Source organism: Camellia sinensis, chromosome 9, assembly GCF_055761805.1.
Source record: "Camellia sinensis isolate YWXY chromosome 9, ASM5576180v1, whole genome shotgun sequence".
NCBI lineage: Eukaryota > Viridiplantae > Streptophyta > Magnoliopsida > Ericales > Theaceae > Camellia > Camellia sinensis.
In genome coordinates, this window is record NC_138969.1 from 109,809,665 (window position 1) to 109,831,529 (window position 21,865).

The window sequence follows — 21,865 nt, forward strand, 5'->3', positions numbered from 1 at the left end:
CACCTTAGCATCCTCATTCCAACAACACTCATTTTATCTACATGTTGTTTCTTAGTTGTCAAATATTCCATCCCATACAATATCGTTGGTCTAATAGTCATTCTATAGAATTCTTCTTTTAGTCTAATGGGTACTCGTTTATCGCACAGTACTCTAGACGTACTCCTCCACTTAAGCCACCCCGTCTTAATTCTATGGACTATATCCGCTCCAATCTCCCTAGTCGTTGTGATAATCGATCCTAAATAATGAAAAAGTTCACTCTTAGGTAGTTCTTTGTTCGCAATCTTCATTTCTTCTATGCTTACATTGTGATTGTTACTAAAATTACACTTTATATACTCTGTCTTAGTTTTGCTTATCATAAATCTTTCAGATTCAAGTGCTTTTCTTCAAATCTCCAACTTAGTGCTAACTCCTTCTCTAGTCTCATCCACTAACATGATATCATCTACAAAAAGCATATATCATGACACATCATCCTGAATATTGCACGTCAACTCAATTATAACTAAAGCAAAAAGATAAGGACTTAAGGTGTGATCCTTGGTGTAACCCTACAGCAATTGGAAATTCACTCGTCTCTCCAACAGGCGATCTAATAGTGGTCACTACACCTTCATACATATCCCTAATCACATCAATATAACCTTTGTTAACCCTTTCCTCTCTAACACCCACCAGATTATATCCCGATGCACTCTATCATATGCTTTCTCAAGATCGATAAAAATCATATGAATGTCTCTTTTCTTTTCTCTATACTTTTTTATTGCTCTCCTCTAAAGATAAATTGCTTCCAATGCTAAGCATAAACCCAAATTCATTCTCTGACACCTCTATTATATCTCGCAATTGACGTTCCATCACTCTCTCCCACATTTTCATTGTGTGACACACTAACTTGATTCCTCTATAGTTGTTGTAATTCTGGACGTCACCTTTAATATAATATATTGACACTAAAATACTCTTTCTCCACCCTTGCATTTTCCTAGTCAAGAAAATGTTACTAAATAACCTAGTCAACCAAGCAGCTCCCTTTTCACCCAAACATTTCCCAACTTCAATAGAAATATCATCAGGTCCTAAAGCTTTATTTGATTTCATCTTCCTAAGTGCAATCTCTACTTCAAAGTACCTAATCCTACGATAGAACCAGTAGTCTTGGTTTTCGTTATTACTAGCTACTTGCTCCCTTTTTGACCTTCCTTTATGTTTCTCATTTAACTTCTTAAAATAGTTCTTACAGATTTCCTTAATCTCCTCATCCTTTACCAACTCCTTAGAGTTCTCACCCTTAATGCACTTAACTTGATTAAAATTTCTTGTTTTCCTCTCTCTTATCTTAACAAGTTTGTAAATCCTCTTCTCTCTCTCCTTACTGCCTAGTCTAATGCATAGATCATCATAAGCTTTCAACTTAGTCTGCTTTACTATTTTTTTGACCTTCTTATTGGCCAATTTGTAGCGCTTAAAGTTTTCCTCAGTTTTATCAATCTGTCACTTTTTAAAGCTCCCATTTTTCGTCTTTATTATCACTTGGACCTCTTCCTTCCACCACCAAGTTTCCCTAAAGTTGAGTCACTTTCCTTTCGACTCTCCAAAAGCTTCCCTTGAGATTCTCCTCATACAACTAGTCATCGAGTTCCACATAATGTTAGCATAATCTTCCAAGTCCCAAATACCTTCTTTATCCATTCTATTATTAAATGTGTCTAGTTTATCCCCTTTTAGATCCCACCATCTAGTCCTGCGACGCCTACTATCTTTCCGAGCTTGGTATTGCCCTTTAAAGCAAAAATCTAGTATCAAAATTCTATGTTGAGACGTCAGGCTCTTTCCAGGAATCACCTTACAGTCATTGCAGACGGTCCCCTTTTCTTACTAGACAGTAATCTATTTGGTTCCTAATTGACCCACTCTTAAATGTTATCAAATGCTCCTCTCTTCTTATACATAGTATTGACCACCACTAGGTCAAAAGCCAACGTAAAATCTAAAACTCTCTCCAACCTCATTTCTATCACCAAACCATACCCACCATGCACCCTCTCATAACCTAGTTTATCTGCTCCACCCAGTAAATACCCAGTACAAGTATGACAATATTTTTGGAGTAACCGTGGTTCATTGGTTATCAATCACAAGATGTCCCCACCAGCAGACTGTAACACGGATCAGTACTTTCACCAATAACATAACTAAAACAAATCACTCATCAAGTGTTTTCCCTTCTTAAAACCAAATAACCATCAATCCAAACTTCAATTTCAATAATAATTACAGACTGAATGGGCTCGTAATAAGTGAAGGTAAAAAAAAAAACATGGATGCACAAGTTAACCATCAAAACAAGGAGAACCTACATATGAAAGAGACAAAGCAAACAATGATATAAAACCGAAACCTAATTCTGAATTTTGAAAACTTTCCCATCCAACACAAAGATATAGCACAACAACAAAAAGGAAAAACACTTGCCACTGCAAAATCAACTGAAAAGCAGTATTCAAAAGACTGACTTCAGTTGCTTTCTTAAATAACACTAACATTTACAGAAAATCTCAAGATTGTTTATATATGAGGCCCATTGACCATTATTAAAGAAACTTGAGAGTAGAGAGTTACACACTTCCATGACCCAACTCCTTCAAGTTCCAGTAGCTTCACCAGTCCACTCCAGCTCTTCTCCATGCTCTGTTTCTGCATCGAGGAAACCAAAGAACATGCATAATTTTGTGCAAAAGGGTTCAAGCCTATTAATACAAGCTAAAATAGAATAATGAACAGAAAGAGTCCAAGACAACTTTTCATTTTGTTGCATCAATCTTAAGATGGATAAAAACTTAATGGATGTCGGTGAATGAATTTCAAAATAGGTTAAAACTTAATCAATCACTTCCTTTCTGTAGATCAACAAAGAAAATAGAGCAGTGATTCTCAAACCCAGTTATAAACCAAAAACAACCGAGTTGGTAGTCATTCATTAGCTATTCACTGTGTGGGGCAATGACAATGCATTGTAAAGGAATGACCCATTTGTGGGCTTCGGCCATTCTTTCGGCCTACACATCATTTTCCAAGAAAATATATCATTTATTTCTATTGAAGGCCATAAATCAACAACTACATGAATAGATTTTAGCTATCCAGAGCTTCCATTCAGTGGACATAAGGTCAAAGAGAGAGTGAAAGCTAGGTAGAGAAGTAGAGACAACAATTGCACTGCCAAGACAATGGTGGATCTAACTTTTCTTTGATATAACCAAATTTTTGGACTTATCATTGGCAAAAAAATTTCATTTTTTGGAATGCTATGATTGGAATATCATTTAGAGTCCGTTTGGATGGATGTGAACTTGGAATGCATGAATTTGACATTAATTATTGGAGGGGAATGACTCAAATTAGATTTGATAGTTTACCTATGAATTTCAAGATCGAGTTGAATAACTTTATCATGTCATGATGGATTTGAACTAACTATACAAAAGTAGTTATTTGAAATCATGCTAAGGAATTCTAACCACAAGGATCCTACTAAAGTGCATCATTATCTCAAATTATCCTACTAAAGTGCATCATTATCTCAAATTATACTTCAAAGTACCTAATACTACGAAAGTTTCTCTCCATTTATAATGGCCAACTTTCCAACATTTTTAACCTCATATCCCTTGATTTGAAATCCATCCATCCAAACCGACCCTTAAAGTTTTGTTTCCTAATGGTAGAGTTTCTTGAACAAGGGAGATCCATTCTGGGATAGATGAACTGTATCATTTGAGTTTTACTCTCCCTCTCCCAACCATCCTTGGTTTAGATCAATTACCCTTTGCATCTTATTGATTGAATTTGAAGGTCAAAAAGTTGGGGTACTCACGTGTATGTCCTAATAAGTAAACTTATTGTCTAATAGATTCTATGAGAAAAATTTGTCATAAAAAAATGCCACTAATTGTAAATTTTAGCGACAATTTATAAAAATTATGACAAAAAAAAGTCACTAATTGTCAATTTTTAGCGACGTATGTAAAAAATTGTCACAAAAAAATTATTTTTAGCAACAATTTTACCAAGACTTATTTTCAATAGGACTTGATGGAAATTAAGTCCAACTATTAGGACCTATTGGTAGTTTACCCCAAAAAGTTCCCAAAAAAAGTCGTAAACTTTCAAAGAAAAATCGAAAAAGATTACGAACTTAATACATCTACTCTCCTTTATAATTGGGGTGAGATAAACTCATGATAGAAATTCACAATTTTAATTTTCGTAGCAACAATTCTTCTAATGAAAATAAATACAAACAGAAACAAAAAAACTGCTTACCAAATTAAAGAGAAAAAAAAAAAAATTCCTCACAATATGAGATTGAATGCCATAACTCTTATTTGTATTTTACTTCTTATTGGTGCTGTTGGGAAATCTGCACAGATAGGATCGCATACTTGGTCACCCAATGCTATGGAGGGTCCCACTCCAGTATCTACTTTGATTCATGCAGCTACTATGGTAACAGCTAGCGTTTTCATTATAGCAAGGTGCTCCCCTTTATTTGAATACCCACCTACAGCTTTGATTGTTATTACTTGCTGGAAATTTGGTTATTATTGCCTTAATTTAATCAATATTCTAGGATCTGTTTGTTCCTATGTAAATATGGAAAGTAAAGGCTGTATAGAATCAGGAAAAATAGGAAAGTAGAAGCTGTCAAATATTAGCTTTAATTAGTTTCCTTTTCTGTTGTAATTGCTCTCTTTATAAGAGAGAATCATGTTCTCATTCTTTAAGTGATTAAAAATATATTCCTTCCTCATATTTTCTGAGTTGGTATCAGAGCAAAAAACACAGCAACCCTAAAACCATCGTAGCCATGTCGGAAGTCACGTCCGAAACCACTTCAACCCCTGCCGCTGCCATTCTGGTGAAAAAATCCAACTCCTCATCCGGTACTCCTAGTGTTTTTTTGGCACAAACAGGTAGAAATCCTAAAGCCTTCTCTTGCCTAAACTTCTCTCCGTAGATCATAGATTCCGGTGCCTCCGATCACATGACTAGTTTTTCCCATTTATTTAGTACCTATTTCCCTTGTTCTGGTCATGACAAAATCAGAATAGCCGATGGTAGTTTTTCACCTATTGCAGGAAAAGGATTTATTAAACTAACTGAGAAAATTAATCTCAATTCTGTTCTTCACGTCCCCAACTTAGCCTGTAACCTTTTGTCTGTCAGTAAACTATCTAAGGATTCTAATTATCGTGTTACATTTTTTGAATCCCATTGTGAATTTCAGGAGCAGAACTCAGGGATGATGATTGGGCGTGCTAGGATGCTTGAAGGTCTTTACTACTTTGATGAAGTACCTTTTAGTAATAAAAAAGCTCAGAGCTTTAATAGTACTAGTTCAATCTCTGTTCGAGAAAAAATAATGCTATGGCACTATAGGCTAGGACATCCTAGTTTTCTTTATCTGAAACATTTATTTCCAGAACTATTTAAAGGGATTGATTGTTCTTCTTTTCATTGTGAAAGTTGCATTTTTGCAAAATTTCATCGCTCTACTTGTTTGCCAAAACATTACCAGGCTTCCAAACCTTTTTATTTGATTCATAGTGATGTTTGGGGCCCTTCTAAAATCACTACTCTTTCTGGTAAAAGATGGTTTGTTACATTTATTGATGACCATACCCGCTTATGTTGGATTTATTTGATAAATAAAAAATCTGACGTGAAAACTTTATTCACAAATTTTTACAATATGATTGAAAACCAATTTCAAACCAAAATTGGTATTTTACATTCTGATAATGGAACAGAATATTTCAATGAGCAGTTGGGTGAATTTTTGGCAAAAAAGGGGATTTTTCATCAATCTACATGTCGGGATACCCCTCGACAAAATGGCATTGCAGAACGAAAAAATAAACATTTACTCGAAGTAGCATGTGCTATAATGTTTTACATGCATGTTCCTAAATATTTATGGGGTGAAGCAATTTTAACAGCCTCTTATTTGATAAACAGGATGCCTACAAAGGTGTTAACATACAAAACACCTTTTGATTGTCTCAAAACTTTTTTCCCTGACACGAGGTTATTTTCTGATTTACCCGCCAAAGTTTTTGGATGTACTGCCTATGTTCATGTTCCTAGTCAATTTCGTTCAAAACTTGACCCCCGTGCTATAAAATGTGTTTTTTTGGGTTATTCCTCAAACCAAAAGGGGTATAAGTGTTTCGATCCTCAAACCAAGAAATTTCATGTGAGTATGGATGTGTCATTTGTGGAAACAAAATCCTACTTCCTCAACAATTCTCTTCAGGGGGAGACAAGTGGAGTAGAAGACAATTTTTGGGATATTTCTATCCCACTCCGCAATGTCATTTATCCTACACAAAAATCACATCTGTCTGATAATGATCACTTAGGAGAACCAAGTTCTTTGGTGCCTAGTCAAAAAGATTCTTGTTTAGGGGGAGAAGTACTACAAAATGATCTAAATTCTGAGCTTCAGGTTTATACTAGGAAGCGATTTCATCTGAGGAATAATGACCCGAATGTCCATCCTAATGACCCGAATGTCCACTCGAGTTCTGGTATCGAAATTTTAGGTAATCCTATTCCTTCTATTTCCGACCTTGATGTTCCTATAGCAATTAGGAAAGGTGTCCGAAATTGCATTAAACATCCTATTGCAAATTACCTCTCCTATCAAAGACTGTCTAAAAACCATAGAGCTTTCACATCTAGGATTTCACACTTGTTTGTTCCAAGGAATATACAGGAAGCATTGGATGATCCGAATTGGAAATTAGCAGTCATGGAGGAGATGAATGCTTTAAGGAGAAGTGGTACTTGGGAAATAGTTGATCTACCCAAAGACAAGAAAACAGTTGGGTGTAAATGGGTGTTTACGATAAAATGTAACGCAGATGGAAGCGTTGAGAGATACAAGGCGAGACTGGTGGCTAAAGGCTTCACTCAAACTTATGGGATCGACTATCAGGAGACGTTTTCTCCTGTTGCTAAAATAAATTCCATTAGAGTACTGTTATCTCTTGCAGTAAATTCAGATTGGCCTCTACATAAACTTGACATTAAAAATGCATTTCTCAATGGTGATCTTGAAGAGGAGGTGTTCATGAGCCTACCGCCGGGATTTGAGCAGAGACTTGGTAGCGACAAAGTATGCAGATTGAACAAGTCATTATACGGACTCAAACAATCACCAAGAGCGTGGTTTGAACGCTTTGGAAAGGCAGTTATCAGTTGTGACTCCTCGCAGAGTCAAGCAGATCACACAATATTTTATAAACATTCAAAAGACAGTAAAATTGCAATTTTGATTGTTTATGTTGATGACATCATTTTAACTGGTGATGATGAAGCAGAGTTAGCAGCCCTCAAAGAGAAACTCGCAAAAGAATTTCAAATTAAGGATCTGGGAGCCCTCAAGTATTTCCTCAGAATGGAATTTGCAAGATCCAAGGAAGGTATATTCGTTAATCAGAGAAAATCTGTTCTTGATCTCCTTGGAGAAACAGGTATGCTTGGTTGTAAGATGGTGGAGACTCCGATCGAGCCTAACTTGAAGTTACAAGCTGCTAAGGCTGAAGAAGTCAAAGAGAGGGAACAATATCAGCGACTTGTAGGGAAATTAATTTACTTGTCTCATACGCGGCCTGATATTGCCTTTGCAGTCAGCATGGTAAGTCAGTTCATGCACTCACCAGGGACAGAGCACTTTGAGGCCGTTTATAAAATCTTAAGATATCTGAAAGGAACTCCAGAGAGAGGCTTACTGTTCAAGAAACATGGACATCTTCAAGTTGAAGTATACACAGATACAAACTGGGCAGGAAGTGTTACAGACAGGAGATCAACATCCGGATAGTGCTCCTTTGTAGGTGGGAACCTAGTTACATGGCGGAGTAAAAAACAGAATGTAGTAGCTAGAAGTAGTGCAGAAGCAGAGTTCAGAGCTGTTGCCCATGGAATCTGTGAAGTAATGTGGATTAAAAGAATTCTTGAAGAATTAAAGCTTTCTCACCCGACTCCTATGAAGGTCTATTGTGACAACAAAGCAGCTATATCCATAGCTCATAATCCAGTTCTACATGATCGCACAAAACATATAGAAGTGGATAAACATTTCATTAAGGAGAAAATCAATGCTAGCATAATATGTATGACCTACCTTCCAACAGATGAACAATTAGCTGATGTGCTAACGAAGGGACTACACAAGAAGCAATTTGATAAGCTGACTAGAAAGCTGGCTATGGAAGATATCTTCAAACCAGCTTGAGGGGGAGTGCTGGAAATTTGGTTATTATTGCCTTGATTTAGTCAATATTCTAGGATCTGTTTGTTCCTATGTAAATATGGAAAGTAAAGGCTGTATAGAATCAGGAAAAATAGGAAAGTAGAAGTTGTCAAATATTAGCTTTAATTAGTTTCCTTTTCTGTTGTAATTGCTCTCTTTATAAGAGAGAATCATGTTCTCATTCTTTAAGTGATTAAAAATATATTCCTTCCTCATATTTTCTGAGTTTACTTTTGCAGGAGCTATGACATCATTCCTTGCAGCAACCACTAGAATATTACAAAACGATCTAAAGAGGGTCATAGCTTATTCAACTTGCAGTCGATTAGGCTATAGGATCTTTGCTTGTGGCATCTCTAACTATTTAGCTAGTGTCTTTCACTTAATGAATCACACGTTTTTCAAAGCATTACTATTCTTGAGTGCAAGTTCAGTGATTCATGCCATGTCGGATGAGCAAGATATGTGTAAGATATTCCCTTTTACTACCATGATGCTCATGAGCAGCTTATCTCTAATTGGATTTCCTTTTCTAACTGGATTTTGTTCCAAATATGTGATCTTATAGCTCACCTACACCAAGTATACCATCAGTGGGAACTTTGCTTTCTAGTTGGGAAGCGTCTCTGTCCTTTTTCACTTCTTATTACTCTTTTCGTTCACTTTTTCTAACATTTCTAGTACCAACTAATTCACTTGGGCGAGACATCTTACGATGTCATGATATGCCTATTCCTATGGCCATTCCTTTAATACTCCTAGCTATTGGAGTCTCTTTGTTGGATACTTGGCCAAAGTGTGACCCGTTAGCCCACAAGCAAGTATTGTGACAAAGTGGTTGTTGCTCACCCAACACGATCGTACGAGGTCACAATTCACCCAAGATGATCATCTGGGGTGAAAAAGAATTGGGGATTGGATGCAGGCTGAACGAACAACTGATTCTATGAAACATTATGTTATTTACTAAGAGTGGTTGCCACTATAAAGAGGGAAGCAAACTTCCTTATTGAGCTAGCAGGGATGAGGCTCATTGCCAACAACAAAAGGAGCTCCATAGGACAAGGAAAAGGAGCCCAGAAAGAAAGCTCGGGGGAACTGCCTGGGGGAAGAATCGGTATTTTAACACCAATCACAAATTTCATGTTGGACGCAGAATTCATAATGTAAGTTATGGACAAGGATTACTTTATCAACCATCATTTACTTCAAAGATCCCTTGTGAAATATTTTTTAAATACAAAAGTTCAGTATTCTCCCATGAATTAGTGAATTAGAAAGAATTATTTTGTATAGAATAATAAGTAGCAGGTCAATCTTCATGAATTTCATCGTAAATGTAAAATACTTATACAAACAAAATGTAGGAGAGATAAAAACAGATGCAGGGTCATTCGTCTCATAGGCTAGTCAAGCATGGGATAATTCATAGATCTTTGGGTTTTGATTACCAAGGAATAGAGACTTTACAAATGAAACCCGAGGATTGGCATTCCATTGCTATCATTTTATATGTATATGGTTACAATTATCTACGTTCCCAATGTGCCTATGATGTAGCACCTGGTGGCCTATTAGCTAGTGTGTATCATCTTACGAGAATAGAGTATGGTGTAGATCAACCAAATGAGGTGTCCATAAAAGTATTTGCCCCAAGGAGGAATCCCAGAATTCAGTCTTTTTCTGGGTTTGGAAAAGTGCGGATTTTCAAGAACAGGAATCTTATGATATGTTGGAATCTCTTATGATAATCATTAGCGGTTGAAACGTATAGGATGGCCCTTATACAAGGATTATGTTGCTCCCAATTTTTATGAAATACAAGATGCCCATTAACTGATAAGAAACTAATCGTCACTTTGACAATTCCAGACATTTAAGGATTGTATGTTTTGTTCTAGATAAAATAATTCATTTGTCTTATAGTATGGCTATCCCTGCTGGAATATGTCCTGCATCGCCTGGAGTTGCCCATTTATGCTGGTTATAAGGCTCTAGTTTCTCTCTCCTTAATACTTGAGTTTTGAGGAAAAGTGTGGGCTAGGCTTTTCTATTTGGTATCAAAGTTTGGTTGGGCCTATGAATGGTGTGCCGTTTGTCCAACTATTGTATGTTGTGGTCCAGGAGGATGTGTGGAAATGCGTCCCACATCGCCTGGAGTTGCCCCATCTGTGCTGGTTACAAGGCTCTAGGGTTTTACTCTCACTTGCAACTCATCGTCTTCATCGTCTTCTTTCCCCAATCTCACCTCTCAAACCTTGGTCTCAGCCGAAGACCTTCTCTTTCAGCAGCCATGAGAAAGACACGTGGTATGGGAGCTGGTCACAAATTGAAGTCCCACCATAGAAGACAAAGGTGGGCTGACAAGGCATATAAGAAGTCCCATCTTGGCAATGAATGGAAGAAGCCTTTTGCTGGGTCTTCCCATGCCAAAGGCATTGTCCTCGAGAAGATTGGTATTGAGGCTAAGCAGCCAAACTTTGCCATCCGAAAATGTGCCAGGGTTCATCTGATTAAAAATGGGAAGACGATTCCTGCATTTGTCCCAAATGATGGTTGCTTAAACTACATTGAAGAGAATGATGAGGTGTTGATTGCTGGATTTGGACATAAGAGGCATGCTGTCGGAGACATTCCTAGTGACAAATTCAAGGTCGTTAAGGTGTCTGGCATCTCTCTTTTGGCTCTTTTCAAGGAGAAGAAAGAGAAGCCAAGGTCTTAGTTTTATGCACGGAAATTGTCCATTTCTATCTTTCGGTAGTTTTGTTGGAAGTATTAGAATGGTACTCTAGATTGTTTGAGCAGTTTACAAAACTTATTATCCATTTTCCAGTTATTGTATTGGCATTACATTTTGACCTTCAAAAAAAAAAAAAAAAAACCATTCCAACACACCCTCCTGGACTACAACATACAGTAGCTAGCACACCAGTCACAGGCCCAATCAAGCTTTAACACCAAATTAAAAAGCCCAACCCATAGTTCTCTTTAAAACCTAGGTATTAAGGAGAGGAAAGTTGGAATCTTATAACTAGCACAAATGAAGCAACTTTAGGCGATGTGGGACACATTCCAACTATCATCACCACTTTTCAAAAAAATTAAATTGTTTTTTTTTCGTGTTTTTTTGTTTTTAGTATATTTTTTTACTTTCTAGATGCATCTAATGTAAATGCATCTAAAAAATAGAATATTCATGAAAAAATATTTAAAAAATTCATCAAATACCAAAAATAATATATAAAAAATAGTACATTTTCACATTTTTGTGTATTTATTGAATTTTTAAAATATTTTTTCACAAATATTTTACTTTTTAGGTGCATCTAGAAAGTAAAAAATTACTTAAAATATTTAAAAAATTACTTAAAAAAATGAAAAAATAAAAAATTCAATTTTCGGGAGATCAATCGAAACGTAACAAGATATATCATTGGGATTCTCAAATTTTGAAGATACTTATTTTGGATGATCCAAGTTAATAGGATGAACCAAATGAGCTTGTTCAGGGAAGGTAGGTGGGAGGGGAAGCAAAACAGCTGTGTTGGTTCAATCAGGAAATGGTCGATCATGCTTGTTAGGGTTGAATGATTCAAGGCTTACTTAAGAATAGAGACGGTACTTTCTAATTTGAAAATGGGTTTATATTACAATGTATATGATGGGATATATAAGAAAAAGAAAATAGGTTTCTCTTGATCTTAGTTTGATTGATCTTGCCACTTTTTTCTGGTAGGTAGGTCTGTCTTTCTCTAGATCCCGCTGAGCTGAAAGGCATTAGACATAAATAAAGAATCATTTAGATCCGAACCGGGCTCTTGAAAGCTCATGTGACCGGAGGTGGGAAGATATGGGCTGAAAAGAATGCTAATAATCACCACAGGCCCTAATGCCATGAGTGCTCAACTTCGCCCCAGAAATGGAACTAACTAGAGAGTCAGTATGCAAAGAGAGGTCTCCCTTGTAATAAGAGTGAAGAACGACCCTTTTGAAGATCCAAAAAAAAAAAAAAAAGTAGTGAAGAACGACCCAACCCAGGCACAAGAAGAAAGGAAGAGTGGTAGGGCAATGGTACCAGACATTAAGGAGAGAGACGTACTTCACACTGACTATATCGCCTTGAGCTCTACTGAATTAAATGGCTTTGTTTGAAGGCGTTTGCTACTAAGCGTTGCCCTAGAATAGTGTTAGGAAAGGAATTACAAGATTCCAGACTGAAAGCAGGTTGAATCTCCTACAAACCCCCATGATGTGGTAAAGGGAGGAAATTAGGGGAAGCAATGAGTGGAGATTACTTTGCAGAGAGCCGGGTGAGAGGAGACCTTCACGTCCAGTTCGGAGAGCAGGGATATCCTGACCCTACTATCATTATGCCTTTACAATGTTACTTGCATCATTCATCCACAAACTTGAAATGACATGAACTATTGTTGTAGTTATTATTGTGCATGTTTGCAACTCTAATAGTAGTTGTACGTTTATTCATGAATAAATTTTAAAATGTTAACATTGGAAATTGGGTTGTCTTTGACCTTTAGATGATAGAAATTTGAATGCAACTCCAACATCTTAACCAACAACCCAAGATTTTTCCCAACAATAACCATTTTCACCCCTAATTCACTCCTAAATATTTATACAAAATAAATAAAGGAACGACACAACAAAAATTAATAAATGATATGGAAGTTGCACATCATCCTTGAGATATGAAACCCTACAAGAATAGTTGTTAGGCGCCCAAATCTTAACCAATAACCCTAAGGAGGTCCAAGAAGCATGGACATAGACAAGTGACAAGACACGAACACACCGACATGAATTTTTTTATTTTAAATTTAGGTCACAACACGTGAGGGACACATGCAAAACACATAATGTATATGTTTATTTTATGTCATACATAAAGATAAACAATTATTTCATGTCATGTATGAATAAATATTTTACTCTAAGATAATAATATTTCGAAGTCTGAATGAGGAGAACAAGTATAAATTTACATTGTTTTTGTTTTAATGTTGGATTTTAAGTTATTTTATTCAAACTTATAATGTGTTTTATGTGTGTCCAGGTGTTTGAAAGCATCCAATGAGTTCTTAGGAGGAGGAAGGAAAGGTGGTTGGACCATTGTCATCCGTAGAATGACAAACTTCTGATAAATTTATTGGACTTCAAAGAAGACACCAAAATCTCACCTTTTTTTTCTGTTATTTTCTTTTCTTAGGTTGACCATTTCGTAATTCATTCCAAATATTTGTTTCCTCAAGAACTCTAATGTGAATGAATACTTCAAAATTTTTTGCTTTTAACATTTGACTGAAAACAACAAACTAGACTAGAGATATCCCCCATACAATCAGAGGCCAAAGGCCTGCCCATAGCTGAAAGGTACTTGCCAAGACATTGTAAATAAGCAGGCATCAGGAGGTACTTCTAGACTTCTGTATCTGGATGATTAACTACAAATTTGGTCTCAAACATGCATCCAGTACCAAGGAACATTCTTACTACCAACCATTGCTAAATAAGTCAAACTTTACGAGCTTAAAATTTCATCTCATCCCATTCTAGTAGCATTTATTTATCCTTTTCTGTAAGGAACATGGTGTGCAAAAAGAAATTTGTATAGAAAACACATCTAGAACAATGCGCCAGCGGCATTTTTTAAATTACGAGGACAATGGTGTGTGTTTGATTTGAAATGAAATGATCACAAGAAGTCACATAATTCTATATGAAAATTATATACAAAAGTTTTGTTTGTGTATCATTACTCTTTTTGTGAACTTAACCAACTCTCTACTAATTATAAACCAAACCAAACCAAGCCAAGCCTTAAGTCCCATCAAATGGGATCGGTTATATGAATCCTTCTTCTCCACGCGGCTCTATCAAAGGCTATTTCGTTAGTCAAATTAAATAGATCCATATCTCTATTTACAACGCTAGCCAACATTAATTTAGGCCTACCTGGTCCCCTAACACTTTCATCTACCACCACTGCATCGCATCTCTTCACTACTGCCTTTGTTGGTCTCCATTGAATATGACCAAACCATCTCAATCGATTCTCTCTCAACTTATCTTCTATCGCTACTCCTATCCATTCTCGAATACACTTATTATTCTGTCTTGTCTAGTCTTGCCACACATCCACTTAACGTTCTCATCTCAGCATCACTCATCTTATCTACATATTGTTTCTTGGTTGCCCAACACTCTATTCCATACAACATCGCTAGTCTAATAGCCGTTCTATAAAACTTATTTTTTAGTCTAGTGAGTATTCGTTTATCGCGCAGTACCCCAAACGCACTTCTCCACTTAAGCCATCCCACCTTAATCCTATAAGCCACATCCACATCAATCTCTCCCGTCGTTGTGATAATCGACTCTAAATAACAAAAATGTTCACTCTTAGGCAGTTTTTAGTTCTCAATCTTCACTTCTCTTCTGCTTTCATTGTTATTGTTACTAAATTTACACTCCATGTACTCTATCTTAGTTCTGCTTATCCGAAATCCTTTAGATTCAAGTGCTTTTCTCCAGATCTCCAACTTTGTGTTAACTCCTTCTTTAGTCTCATTCACTAACACGATATCATCTGCAAAAAGCATACATCACGGCACATCATTCTAAATATTTCTCGTCAACTTATCTATAACTAAAGCAAAAAGATAAGGACTTAAGATAGATCCTTAGTGTAACCCTACAGTGATAGGAAATTCATTTGTCTCTCTAGCAGGTGATCTAATAGTGGTCACCACCCATTTATACATGTCCTTAATCACATCAATGTAACCTTTTGTCGCCCCTTTCTTCTCTAACACCCACCATATTATATCCCGAGACACTCTATCATATGCTTTCTCAAGGTCGATAAACACCATTTATCTTTTCTTTTCTCCATACTTTTCTATTATTCTCCTCAAAAGATAGATCGCTTTCATTATTGACCTGCCAAGCATAAACCCAAATTGATTCTCTGACACCTCTGTTATATTTTGCAATCGGCGTTCCATCACCCTCTCCCACACTTTCATTATATGACACATTAGCTTGATTCCTCTATAGTTGTTGCAATTCTAGACATCTCCTTTATTCTTATAGATTGGCACTAAAATACTCTTCCTCCACTCATCTGGCATGTTTCTAGTTTACAAAATTTTGCTAAATAACCTAGTCAACCAAGCAACCTACTTTTTACTCAAACACTTCCAAACTTCAATAGGGATATTATCGGGTCTTAAAGTCTTATTTGATTTCATCTTCTTAAGTGCACTCTCCACTTCAAAGTTCCTAATCCTGCAATAAAACCTATAGTCTTGATTTATTGTATTACTGACTATTTTTTTCCCTATTGACTTACCTCCATAATCCTCATTTAATAATTTCTCAAAATAATTTTTCATCTCTCCCTAATGTCTCCATGCTTTACCAATACCTTAAAATCCTCACTCTTGATGCACTTAACTTGATCAAAATATCTTGTTTTCCTCTCCCGTATCTTAACAAGTTGTATATCATGTTCTCTCCCTCCTTACTATCTAGTCTAGTGCATAGGTCATCATAAACTTTTAACTTAGTCTCTCTCACTACTTTCTTGACCTCCTTATTAGCCAACCTATAACTCTTAAGGTTTTCCTCAGTTCTATCCTTCTGTCACTTTTTAAAGTATTTTTTTTTTTTTTGCCTTAACTACCGCTTGAACCTCTTCCCTCTATCACCAAGTTTCCCTAGAGCTGGGTCCCCGTTCCTTTCGACTCTCCAAGCACTTCCCTTAAGATTCTCCTCATACAATTGGCCATCGAGTTTCACAGAGTGTTAGCATCATCTTCCAAGTGGTAGTTATAAATCAGAAAATTTTCCAGTACCTCATCTATCTTCCACTGAGCCAAACACAAAGCACCAGATTCATTGACTTACTTAAGTTCCCCTTTAAGTTGTTCTATGCATGTTTAAGACTGACACAACCCCACATTCCATCTAGAAGTTACACTGCTCCCCCACTTTAATTGCAAAGTACCACTTAGACTAACAGCTGGTGATTTTTGCTTTAAGGTTTATGTCATCAAGATGATTTCCCTTTTTCTGTTCTAAAACTTATTGAACAAATAGTTAATAGTATATAAATGGAGAAGGTGTTTAATCCAACAAACATACCACCTTCTGGTGTCCATTGTGGGCAGTCTACAAACCAAATCCATAAGATCTATGCAACAAAAATATTAAAAGACCTTATTAACTTGTAATTTAGGGCTTGTTTGGCAAGTAGGGTTGGGCTAAAATAGCCACATAAGACAAAATAGACTATTTTAGCCAAATAGGACAAAATGTCACATCCAATCCATAATCATTTCATTTTTTCTCTCACAAAAGTCAATAAAAACCAAAAAGGCTATCCCAAATGAGGCTTTTTAGCCCCAAGCTAAAATAGCCAAAAAGCCAACGCACATCCCAAACGAGCACTTAGAAGGATAGCTTCACACAGATAAATGTGAAGAATTGTTTAACTTTTAGCAGATAGATTTTTCAATTCACCTGGGTTGTCTGGAAATTTATTAAAAAGAAGGGGCTAAAAGACAACTCTACGTGAGATGCATAAAATTTGAAAGGGAATTTGGTTTAACATTTCTTGACCAAAACTAGTCAGTTCCTTGATGCCTATGGCAACAAATTTTCATCATTCTAGCAAGGGTATAGCTGTTTGCACAACTAAGATATGTCCAAGTTAGACCATTCATTTTCGCCTCCAACAATTCAAAGATACCCAATTCATTACCCTCTACTGGCTTATCATTTCAAACTTTGATGTAACATAGGTATTTCACTATGAAGTGAAAATTCATTCACATAATTTGTACTTAGCTTTGGTCATTGGCATGGAGTCTAATTCATTCTTTAATATTTCAAGAAAACCAATAAAAAACTATTCTTATATCTGGAGATTCAGGAATGAATTTTTACCCCAAGTTTGGCATGATTGAAAAAAGACAAAAAGTCAAAAAGTCACTATCCTATTTAAGTCACATCATCTTATTTAAGTCACATCACCTCTCTAACACATCACTTCAAACCCAACCCAAACCCAACCCATGTTTCATAAAAAGTCAAAAAGTGTACTTATTTAGTCTTCCCAAATTAGGCCAAGCATAAAGGATGTACTAACAAGTTTCTAATGTCAAATTCATGTATTAATTCGTTTAATTTTTATGCATGAACATTAGCCAAATGATTAATAATCACAAGAAAAATAATAACAAACCAAACCAAAAACCAAACCAAACCAAACCAATCCTTAAGTCCCATCAAATGGGGTCAGTTACATGAATCCTTCTTCTCCACACGGCTCTATCAAAGGTCATTTCGTTAATAAAATTAAGTAGTTTCATATCTCTATTTAATATGCTAGCCAACGTCAATCTAAGTCTACCCCGTCCCCTAACAATTTCATCTACCGCCACTGCATCGTACCTCTTCACTACTGCCTCTGTTGGTCTCCGTTGAATATGACCAAACCATCTCAATCTATTCTCTCTCAACTTATCTTCTATCGGTGCTACTTCTACTCATTCCCAAATATGCTCATTCCTAATTCTGTCTTTTCTTCTTTCACAAGAAAAATAATAAGTAAATAAAATAGCCAGGCAATTTGCAATGAGTAATCAGCTGTGCGAACACACTGAAGCATGTACATGAAACTTGAATAAATGATCTACATTATGCTTCAAAAGGAGACTAGATCTAAAGAACAAAAACGCCAGCATACAAAGCCTATTTACTATTTAAGGTATTCACATGATCCACTAGTCAAAGCAATCCTTTAGAATTCACAAATAACATCTGCATTCTATTCTTTTTATAATTACAAATAAGCTTAGTTCTACATAATAAAAACATTTCCTAGTAACTTGGCAGGCTGTTTACATTGTGCATTCAACTTCCTCTACCAACAGCCAAAAATTTTGTCTAATGCAAAGTTATAAAATCATTTGGTATAAGAGCTAGCCACCACATTGAGTATGGGATCAGATGCACCTACGCAAGTATGGGATCAGATGGGTGCAACTTTGTGGTTCGAGCTGTAGAGGGCAACCTATAGGTTGGATTAAGATAACTGTTAAGGTGTTGAATACTGATAAGTGAGTGAGGCCACCGAAAGGGAAAAGGCTACCATTGGGTTAATATCGATAGAGTGGGCCACTGTGGATGTCGACTGTGGAGTGCAGTGGCATGTTAGGATTCCACATCAGAACACAAAAGGCTTGGCATTTTGAATATAATCCTCTTTAGCACCCTTGAAAGGTGTTTTTTTTTTTTTTTTGATAAATACCCTTGCAAGGTGTTTTTGAATTGTGAGTTCTACCTAAGGGGTTTCAATTTCAAACATACCTGGCAAAGTAAAACAATACATTTCAAGACTTCTTTGTCCACTTGGCATAACAAAAATTGACAATTATAGTGAAAAAGAATAGAAGCAAACTAGAAAGAAGAGTTGGTATGTAAATGGCATAGAAACATGCAATTTGCTATTTGGCCTAGAAATATTACAGATTTTTTATTAAAAAATGTTACTAGTTAAATACCTGCCTCAGCTACTAAATGGCCTCATAAACTTCTTTTCATCCATTTTTATAAATGCATAACTCCGAATTCTATATATACAATCAAAACATTTACACGATGTAATATAAATAAATAAATCATGCAACAGAGTTATTGAAGAGAAATCAAGAAGGACCAATAATGAGCAAAGAACAACCAGAATACATAACAACGTAATAAACCTAGCTTAAACTAAACAATGTAGTTCATTCCAGATACATAAAGTAATCGAAATAAATACATATCTATTTTGAAATTTATAAAAGTCTCATACCTGTAATTATCTATTGGAGCCTGCAAACACCTCCAACAGTCCACAACAACTCTTCCAGAATGGTGTTTGCACTGGTCGTGGGGCCGACGCTACCAAAGGCTGCAAATGATTTCAACAGAAATATGATAAAAGATAATAGGAAAGGTATCATTTTTTTTCAGTGCTTGTTGAAGCATGCAAATGAAACTGAACTCGGCAACAAGAAAGAAGGTGTAAGTAGTACCTGGCTATCAGAGGCTTCAGTAATCACAGAATCTTTTATAAGGTCTGCACCATTACTATTGTCAACTGCTGGAACACTGGATGACGGAAACAGTTTGTCTTCATCCACTCGTGCTGAAGAGGCCGTTGCAACAGAAGAAACTGCAGAACTCTCAACTGCTGTCGAAATCACTTTATCCTTCTTTGGTTGTGATCCCATATCCATCACAACTGGTAAAACCCCTAAAGTCTCATTTTTTCCATTTTCCTTCGACCCCAATTCAAGCAAATTAGAACATATAGAACTCTCCACTGTCGAACTATCATTTGCACGAACCACCTCTTTAGATACATTCTCTGACCCAACAACAGGGATAGTTTCCACAACTGAATTATAGGTTTCCTCTGTCAACTTCCCAACAACCAAACTGTAAGCCTCAATAACCGGAACATCATCTTTAAGTTGAGCAACTTCCGGCAAATCAACAGGCTTGACTAAATTTACAGAAGGGGCATCATATGACTGTTCTTTTGGCTCATCCGCAGCCAAATTATAAGCATCCATAACCAGAACACTATCAGTAACTTCAGTTACTTCCGGCAAATCAGCTAGCCTGACTAAATTTACAGAAGGGGTATCATATGCCTCTTCTTTTGGCTCATCCACAGCCAAATTATAAACATCAATAACCGAAACACCATCAGTAACAGGAGTTATTTCAGGCAAACGAGCTATGTTTACTACATCCTCAAAAGCATCCGATTCTGCAACCGAATTAAGAGCATCCTCTTTTGATTCCCTGTACTCTATCACCACTATGTTTTTATCAACAACATGAGACTCATCGTCCGAACTACTGCTGCTGCTGCTGGACCTCCCACCATCATAAGACATTCGTCCACCATGTGATTCCTTCACAGACTCAACATACTCAATACTACCGTTCTTGCTGTCAGAATCAGCCTCATGCTTCAACTCCCAATCAATTTGAGCATTGTCCTCCTTCATCGCCATTTCCTCTGTACTGTCTCCGTTGCTGTTAACACCTACCATGGATTCACTCTCAGTGACCATTGATCTAACAGATGAAATGTCCTCTCTCTGCTCCATCCCCTCCTCTTCTCCCTCATTAAATCGATGCTGGTGGTTATGGTGGTCCTTTGATGCAGGAGAGTTAGCCTCTCCTCCATCACTTTCTTTCTCATCATGGACTTTCAGATCTTCATCTCCTAACATAGTATGATTGATTCACAATAATTCAAGACAAAATTGAGTAAACCAAGATACATCAAGTAAAAAACTCCCATAATTCTCAATTATAAACTGAGAAAGGATGATTAAGAGAAAGATGGGTGTGCATGCATTGACTGATTGGATTTGTGGCAAAAAGTGATAAGCTTGGTACCTCTAAATAAATCCAACAAAATAAAAGACAAATTAACACATACCCATCATACTATTTTCACACAAACACACGTATAGATAATTAGAAAACATACATATAATAATAAGGAACACCCAAAAAGTGATCTGAGCCAGAAACACTCATATAAACAATTACATACACTTTTCTTTTTTTTTTTTACAAATATTATAAACCATGGATTAAAAGTAGAGAATATATAATTGAGAGACAGATGGTAAAGTACTTGTAAGAGTAATTTAAGTCAAGCCAACCAAGAAACATTAACTTACTAGCCAGACTACCCAACCCACGAAGCCAATTTAACAAGACCAAGCCAATTTCACAAGCATATGAATACTTAAAGATATGAAAGATAAGATTGTGGGAGTGATTGAGAGATGGGTAACATGTGGATCGGCTGAGAAAAGGGAAGGCCAAAGAGGGTTACCATGAGAGTGAGTTGTGGAGTTGTTGGCGCCCTTTTCCTTCTTTTTCTTTGCAGCTTTTCTCTTCTTTGAACCTGATGGCATGATTGGTTCTGCTGAGAGAAATGGGTATGTAGATCCTGGACTCTCTCTCTCTCTCTCTCTCTCTCTCGTCTCTCTTTCTACTTGTTTGGATTTTGCATTTGTATTTCAAACGCAAAGGGTGGGGACTGCAAGATATGGGTGTGGTGTGGTGTAAATATTTTTCATTAAATAGAATCTCTCTCTGTCTCTATCTCTCTCTCTCGAGTCCATAAATGGTCAAGTTTTGTTCTATTTATTTCATTTTTTTTTTTTAAAAAATTATGGAAACACTGTTTCGTTTGTTTTAATATAAAATATTTTTTATCAAAAATATCTTATTTATTTTTTATTGTTTGATTGAGCAAAACATAAGTAAAACATCTTTTAAAAAATATATTTTTATTATTTTGTCAAAAGTAATTTATCTTTAAAATTTTCGTAAATTAATTTTTATATAGTTGACTTTCACTCACTATCTTTTCAATATATTTAGTTTTTTTAAATAAGTATCTTACCTCGGATACATGGGTATCCC

The 21,865-nt window shown here is 36.2% G+C and overlaps 1 protein-coding gene and 1 pseudogene across 3 annotated transcripts; one reads left to right on the forward strand and one right to left on the reverse strand.

Annotated features, from left to right (window-relative positions):
- Positions 1 to 2,398: 2,398 nt before the first annotated feature.
- LOC114309452 (uncharacterized) lies at positions 2,399 to 21,755 on the reverse strand. Of its 2 annotated transcripts, XR_003645764.2 has the most exons (5): positions 21,270 to 21,569; positions 19,438 to 20,645; positions 19,215 to 19,313; positions 18,922 to 18,990; positions 2,399 to 2,706 (listed from the first exon to the last, which is right to left on the reverse strand). XR_003645764.2 is itself a non-coding variant. In XM_028255192.2 (4 exons), exons 1-3 carry the CDS (start codon positions 21,349 to 21,351, stop codon positions 19,221 to 19,223), a joined length of 1,383 nt encoding a protein of 460 aa, XP_028110993.2. In that variant the 5' UTR covers positions 21,352 to 21,755; the 3' UTR covers positions 2,399 to 2,706; positions 19,215 to 19,220. The 2 variants fall into 2 exon arrangements, 1 of the variants encoding a protein (XP_028110993.2); XM_028255192.2 differs by lacking the exon at positions 18,922 to 18,990 and having other exon boundaries at positions 21,270 to 21,755.
- Positions 10,286 to 12,350, forward strand: LOC145798714 (small ribosomal subunit protein uS12 pseudogene; annotated as a pseudogene). The gene has a single exon (XR_014340169.1). The product of XR_014340169.1 is annotated as a small ribosomal subunit protein uS12 pseudogene (transcript).
- Positions 21,756 to 21,865: the final 110 nt, after the last annotated feature.

Excerpts from the sequence above, each read along its gene's own strand:
- LOC114309452 (XM_028255192.2), bottom strand. The coding sequence starts at position 21,351 with ATGCCATCAGGTTCAAAGAAGAGAAAAGCTGCAAAGAAAAAGAAGGAA. Across the intron at positions 20,646-21,269 it reads CTCCACAACTCACTCTCATG|GAGATGAAGATCTGAAAGTC; the intron begins GTAACCCTCTTT and ends ATACTATGTTAG. Across the intron at positions 19,314-19,437 it reads CTGAAGCCTCTGATAGCCAG|CCTTTGGTAGCGTCGGCCCC; the intron begins GTACTACTTACA and ends AATCATTTGCAG.